The 7500-nt window shown below is 45.9% G+C and overlaps 1 protein-coding gene across 4 annotated transcripts in view; it reads left to right on the forward strand.

The window, feature by feature from the left end:
• eml4 (EMAP like 4) overlaps positions 1-7500 on the forward strand; it is a 73784-nt gene that overhangs the window by 61325 nt on the left and 4959 nt on the right. For all 4 annotated transcript variants that reach the window (XM_076285759.1, XM_076285756.1, XM_076285758.1 and 1 more), the window contains 6 exons: positions 93-181; positions 657-754; positions 5391-5478; positions 6535-6633; positions 7108-7238; positions 7476-7500. The exon at positions 7476-7500 is cut by the window's right edge and continues 4959 nt beyond it. In XM_076285759.1, the coding sequence (XP_076141874.1) occupies positions 93-181; positions 657-754; positions 5391-5478; positions 6535-6633; positions 7108-7238; positions 7476-7500 (530 nt within the window). The remainder of the gene's footprint in view (positions 1-92; positions 182-656; positions 755-5390; positions 5479-6534; positions 6634-7107; positions 7239-7475) is intronic.

Consider the following 7500-nt stretch of genomic DNA (forward strand, 5'->3'; position numbering starts at 1 on the left):
TTCTCATCTGCACAAGATCACATTTGAATGTACAATTCCTTGGCTGACTGTGTGTGTGTGTGTGTGTGTGTGTGTGTGTGTGTGTCTGTCAGGTGGTACGCACTGGATGCTGAGACACGGGACTTGGTGGCCATACACACAGATGGCAACGAACAGTTGTCTGTTATGCGCTACTCTGTTGGTGAGTTTGTCCAAACAGAAACAATCATGCACACACACACACACACACACACACACACACACACACACACACATACACACACTCACACACACAGACACACTCACACACACACATACACACACAAAACTTTAGACGCTTAATATCTTTCTCAGACACAGGCACACACATTCACACACACACACACACACACTCAAATTCACATTCCGTCACAGCATTCTCAGTAGCCCGCGTGAGATCACCATAAAGCTGTCGTTGGCATGACTGGCATGGCTGTGTGTAACTCTATTCTCCATGATGGTATTATACTGGCTTATTGTCATACTTGTGGCTTGGTGAAAGCAGCGAGAATGAATTTCTGTGCTAAGCACTCTCTTTCTCTATTCCACTCTCTCTCTTCCCACCTTCTCTCTTTCTCTATTTCACTCTCTCTATCTCTATCTCTCTCTCTTTCTCTCTCTCTCTCTCCTTCCCCCAGATGGTGCCCTGCTGGCAGTGGGATCACATGATAACTTCATTTACCTCTACACAGTGTCGGACAAAGGCCGAAAATACAGCCGATATGGGAAGTGCACGGTAAGTGTTTGCTTTCTTAAGTCCTGCTATTTCTTTGCTGTCCCCATAAAACTACCTAAACCGGCATCTGTGTCATTGTCTAAAATCTGGATTTGTCATCACCACAAGACCAGTTAGCTGCAGCTACTTGTATTAGGTACCATAGAACATTGGGCATCATAACCAGCCATTGGAGATTAATACAACAGGCCTTTCTATCAATCTAGAAAAGAGATTGAGTTCATTGTTTTTTGTGTCCCATTTGACCTCTACATCCTGCAACTGCATGCTCTTGACATTGCAGAAATCTAGGATTTTAGCATCTGAGCATCAGAGATCCAACAAAACTCCCATCTCTCCCCAGTAAACCACACCATGGGTCCCACCCAGTCTTGATCTGGCCTTAGTAGCCACAGTGTGTTTTTGAAGAGGCCCTGTTTCACTAGGAAAACTAGTATGTGTGTATTTGTCACTGGGAGTGCGTCCCCAGGCTGGCATGCAAACTGGGAATCTGAGTCACACGCCAGTGGGATATGAATTCCCCTTCAAATAGGCCAGCTGTCATCATATGTGTGGTCGGCATGATTTAACCATGAAATAACCAGTTTCTTTGTGAGGCTGCTTCAGTCCTGGCTCCCAGTTGGGGCCTGTACTGTACCAAAGGCACGCTGTCTTCTGCAGATCCATAATGTCTGGCCAAAGATATTTGCATGTGTGTGTCCTTTCCAATACATCACAAAGTACTGCGTGTGCGTGTCTGTGTGTGTGTGTGTGTGTGTGTGTGCATGTTTTATGCTTGTTGGCATTGCTGAGCTATGTATGTCTGCATATAGCACAATACAAGTCATATGTAGAGCTGCCTTGGCCCGCTCATGGCTGTTCATGACAGGACAGGACTTGTTGGCTTAACCTCGGCCATTCTCCTAGCTTCTCCCCTGCCCAGCGGTGTCTGACACCTTTACGATGGGCCGATTGGTGGAGGTCACGGCCCCAAGTAGGCCCCTGAGGACTAGCACTACTGCAGGAGGCTCTGGTAGTGTGAGATTAGCGTTAGCATGGACATGAATCAAAGTGAAGGGGCCCTGGGTTGTGTGTGGAGTAACTGTGAGTGAAGTGCTGATGGAAGTGAAATGGGGTGATAGGGGAGAGCTGAGGGGGTTTATGGTGCATGACCGGTCCTGACCCAAGCCAGAGAGGACCCCACAGGGAGGTGGTTAAATCAGGCCGAGCCTTGCCAGCGTGTCTTTATTTTTTGTCCATTCGTCTCTTTTTTTCTCTCTATCTGTCTCTTTCTCCTTTTCTCGTCTTTCATATCACCATGGTGCCAAGAGAACATGAAGCATAACGACCAAATGATTACTTGTTTATAATAACTTGCTGCAGCAGTCCACCAGATCCTCCTGCTGGCTTCAACTGGTTCCTTGATTCTCAGGGCCAGATGTACTAACGCTTTTGCGCCCACTTCATTCGTATTTGTTTTGTAACGTGCGTGTAAAATCATTGCGGATACAAACAGGCCGCAATGATGTAAAAGCGCAAACTGCCTGTCGCGGGAGCTGACAATGGCTAATTGCGTTTTTTGTGTCATGCATATGCATTCATGGGAGGATCCAGGGGAAAGTGGGAGTTTAGTGTAAAAAGATGGGAGAGGAAGCGTAAAGAGCGCCTAATTATGTATTCCGCGGTATGTACAAAGACTGCTCCTGAAAGCGCACGTCTATTCTGCGCCTAAATACTTCCGCCTTGTAAAAGCAGGTGTTAATCTAAATTGCAGTGTAATGCTAGCCTGACGAGCCAGACCCACATTAAAATGTAGGGTCTGGGCACTCACCGTTCGCAGTGCTCAGTCCGAGGGGCGGGATAATCGGTTGTCTTTCAAATTCCCTCTGCACGTAGTAGGACAGCGCTATGAGTCCCATGCGTTTCCCAACAGCGGAGCTAGTTGGCTCGTTCAAACTTTTGCCAACTTCATAAAAGCTTAACTCGTGTCACACTGTTCGCCAACAGCAACATCCATCTTATTTGTTTTCAAGTAGCAGGGAATTCAAGCCAAACCGTTGCAACTCTGCCATCAATCATTATGTTAAGCCCACGACTCTATACACGATTTGATTGGCCTGATAGAAGTTTAATTTTTTGAGCTCACAAGCCAACGGAGAGTTGCTAGACTAGCCCTGGCAGCAAATATAATTTGCTGCCGCTAGGGTGCGTCTAGATTTCTAGGCTAGTTTAATGCATCGATAAGGGAACATTTCAAAGACAACAGAATCGCTATTTAGAGCACCAGTTTTGTACGTATTTGTACTATTAAGAGCAACCTTAACTTTCGTTGGCCTTTCGAATTAATGTCTTACTTTCACTTTCACGTCATTCAATTAAACTTTCATACTTGCTAGATTTGATCAATTTTCCATAGCCTACGTGCACAAGTAGTTTGAGTAAAACTACTGATCTTCATTATCTCCCTACTTGTTGACATCTTATCATGTATGGTATTATTTCATGATCTCTAAACGTTTGATTCTTGTTAATGTTGTCATCAGTTAACTTCATTCAACTGCGCTTGTATGTAGGCTCTGCCGTTCAGTTGTGGACGTTCGTAAATTGCGTTTATGGGCGGAGAAAGGCAGAGAAAGGCGCAGTTTACATTAGTTTCATAAATACGACGGAAACTTGGGTCTGACAGCGTTCGCAATCTGCGGTTTGTCCATGACGCTGATAACGCTACGTTCGCAAATGTACGTACATCTGGCCCTCAGTGTTCTCTGCTTTCTATCCATTTCGTCCTTCTCACGCTACTCTTTGTCCATGTGTGACTTCTGCTTTCGCCATTTTCTTCATAGTATTAGAGTGAACTCTCTTCTCTCTCTCTGTGGTTTTTCATTTTTCTCCCTGGGTTTTCTCCCTCCCTGTGTGTGGCTTTGCCTCTTGGCTCCAACTAGTGTTAGTGTGAGGAGCAGGATTTGGGTCAAGGTTATTTTCTTGTGGTTAGAGTTTTGGATGACTGCTATTTGCACCAAATTTATAGCTGTGTGTGTGTGTGTGTGTGTGTGTTCGTGTGTGTGTTCGTGTGTGTGTTCGTGTGTGTGTTCATGTGTGTTCGTGTGTGTGTGTGTGTGTGTGTGTGTGTGTGTGTGTGTGTGTGTGTGTGCGCGTGTGCGTGTGTGTGCGTGCGTGCGAGAGAGAGTTTGTGTGTGTGTGTAGTCATGCACGTGCATGAATGTCAAATCATCAGTTGAGGTCCAAGCAGACTGGCACACAGACCAGCAGTCACATTCCAGAAAACGTAAGATGGACAGATTGAGAGAGATCAATCTGTGTTTGTGTGTGTGTGTGTGTTTGTGACTGTGTCTGTGTTTTTCTGCGTGTGGATTTGAGTCTGCTTGTCCTCCTGTGTCTGTGAGACGCTGTGCACATGCCTTGGAGGAACAGCATGTTGGAGACAGAACAGAGGTGGGGATAGAACGCGTGTGAGCGAGAGTGAGAGAGAGAGACACAATGAAACAAAGACAGAAAAAGAGACAGGACTCATGACCAAGGGGAGGACAGAGCTCCCGTTGTCCATGTTCAAGGCTAACCAAGCAGCCATGCAGGAGAAAGGCAGACAGGACCGAGGGAAGTTGAGCCAATGCGGTGTTGCCTTTGGCAGACTCCACATACACCCCTGTGTGAGTGTGAAGGAGAGGTGAGCGTCTGGAAGCTGTGAGGTGTGTGTGTGTGTGTGTGTGTGTGTGTGTGGCTGTCTGTCTGCTGGGGGTAAACAGAGGGGATTGTGGGTACATATCACAAGAAGGCAAACCCATCAAACCAAGTAAAGTGCTACTACACATTGCAGGGAAATGGCCTGCCCAGCTGACATCAAAAAGCTTTCAGAGGTCCTGGGCTGAGTAGAGTTCCACAGGCAACGGCTTCTGTGATGTCTACACCGAGCTGAGAGGGTGTACTGGTTATGTATGAACATACAGTCATATACTGTGAAGGAAGGGTGTTTTTTTTTTAAAGCAGACTAAGTCTAGACATTAAACGCTCAAGGAGAGCCTTAGGGAGTGGAACTGCTGTTACTGTGAAATGTCATCATCATTGTTTTGTCAGGAATTACAGTACATTCAGCTTGGTGTGTGTGTTTGTGTGTGTTTGTGTGTGTGTGTGTCTGTGTGTTTGTGTGTGTGTGTGCACGCACAGTATTTGTACCTAGAGAGAGGTGTAGAGTATTTGTAAATGCATATGATCATGTATGTGCTGTGTGTGTATGTGTGTATGTCTCTCTGTCCTCCTCTCTCTGTGTGCATATGCTTGTGTGCTTGTTGCTATGTTGGCATATATATTTGTCGGAGGGAAGCCATCAGACTCCATAGAAATGAGAAAATGTGCCAACGGAGACAAACTGAAATTAAAGTGTGTGTGTGTGTGTCTGTGTGTGTGTGTGTGTGTGTGTGTGTGTGTGTGTGTGTGTGTGTGTGTGTGTGTGTGTGTGTGTGTGTGCAATGGAGCAAGTGTGTGCCAGTGTCCTTTTCTGAGGTCACACCCTGTTGTCTCACAAAATACTCTGAATCATAATAGCCGCAAATGAGGTATGTATTTTTAAAGTCATATTTGGATCTCTCTCTCTCTCTCTTTTCTTTCTCTCTCCATCTCTCTTCTATCTCTCCTCCTCCAGGGACATTCCAGCTACATCACACATCTTGACTGGTCCCCCGACAACAAGTTTATCATGTCCAACTCAGGAGACTATGAAATCCTCTACTGTGAGTTACCAACCAGTGTGTGTGTGTGTGTGTGTGTGTGGAGAGTGTGTGTTATAGTACAGTAATGTGGTGGCAAATAGACACACGCACACACACACACACACACACACACACACACACACACACACACACACACACACACACACTTCAGCATTCCCGAAGTCCAGAGACAGTGTGTCATCAACCACAATCCCCACTATCGCCATGTACCACAGAAGACTTTCTCTGCTTACTGTTACCCCCTGTGTTCACAAGCATTTAACTTAGTCACACACACACACACACACACACACACACACACACACACACATGATCACACGCACACAAGACACATGTGTAAACCATATGCAGGCCCACACACTAATAACTGCACACATGCACAGGTGCACACATGCAGAAAGGCAAACATCCACACACACCACCATTGGTTATATTGCATGTATTCATTGCACCACACACCCATGCAAAATGGTGGTTTCATTGCTTACTGTTATTCCCTGCCACTTCAAACATTCAGTCACACACACGCACGCACACACACCCTCACATGGAAATGCAACATGATTCATCAGTTATTGTTATTTACTGTTTTACACGACACACACAACACACACACACACACACACACACACACACACACACACACACACACAAATGGCTGCACCGTCCACTCTCCTTACTGTGACCTCCTGTATTGACGCACGGCCACAACCATTTCCTGGTAGAGGTCGGAGCTCAACAAAATAAACCAGTGCCTCAGACTGTTTGTCATGTCATGCCGTGTTCCTACTCTGTGTGTCACGGAAGGCAAATGAAACCGTAATCACCGCTTTGGTTGACCCGTTTGGAATCAACTGCCTCTGTGTGTTTTTGACTGGAAATTGTGGTTTTATGGTTGTAAATGATAACCTTTGGAATTCTGTTTGATACTGGTACAAAATACACATACAGAGTAACAGAAGTCCTCATAAAACTTCCATGTCTCTCTCCTTGTTTTATAATATTGCTCTCTCTCCCTCTCTCTCTCTCTCTCTCTCTCTCTCTCTCTCTCTGTAGGGGACATTCCAACTGGCTGTAAGCTCATCAGGAATCGCTCCGAGTGTAAGGACATTGACTGGGCAACCTACACGTGTGTGCTGGGCTTCCATGTGTTCGGTAAGTGCCTGTGGTCTGTGTGTTGTTGACTTCATTCTTTTCTCGCTCGCTGTCTACTTCCTTCCAACCACACTCAACTTCTTTTTACATACGCATTCATCAGAATAAATAATCTTGACATATTTAATATTTAAAACATCAACTGAGCGAACAGAGGGCAAACCTATATACACATACACTCTCTCTTTCTTTCTTTCTTTCTTTCTTTCTTTCTTTCATTCTTTCTCTCTCTCTCTCTCTCTCTTTCTCTTTCTCTCTCTCGCCCACCCTGAGGATGGAAAAATACTCTGGTCTGTCTCACACCTGTTGTTAGAGGAGCAGATAGCACCCTGGAGTGTTTCAGGTCATTTCAGATGTGTTTGACTGCTTGACTGTCTGTCCAGCTTTGTGTGTGTGTGTGTGTGTGTGTGTGTGTGTGTGTGTGTGTGTGTGCCTGTGCCTGTATAAACCTCCTCCATTGCTCTTCCTTTGCAGGCGTGTGGCCTGAGGGATCTGATGGAACAGACATTAATGCCCTCATAAGGTCTCACAACCGCAAGGTTATCGCCCTCGCAGACGACTTCTGCAAAGTGCACCTCTTCCAGTACCCCTGCTCCCGGCCCAAGGTATGCACGGCACGACACGGCACAACCATCCTCACTCGCATTCAACACTGAACTCAAACATCTCTTTCCCACTAAACCTGAGTACAAAAGTAGATAATGGAAGCAAGTCTAGCTGTTAGAAGAGCTGTTGACAAGAGTGTGTGTGTGTGTGTGTCACCTTGTCACCTTGTCAGTGACTCTTCCCTGAGTATTTGGATCACTAGGTAAATCAAAGCATTTAAATGTGTGTGTCCACAGGCTCCCAGCCACAAGTACAGTGCCC

The sequence above is a fragment of the Alosa pseudoharengus genome, unplaced genomic scaffold (assembly GCF_046254945.1).
Source record: "Alosa pseudoharengus isolate Yale_2024_CS ecotype anadromous, Long Island Sound unplaced genomic scaffold, YU_APseudo_1.1 YU_APseudo_1.1_scf_15, whole genome shotgun sequence".
Lineage (NCBI taxonomy): Eukaryota > Metazoa > Chordata > Actinopteri > Clupeiformes > Clupeidae > Alosa > Alosa pseudoharengus.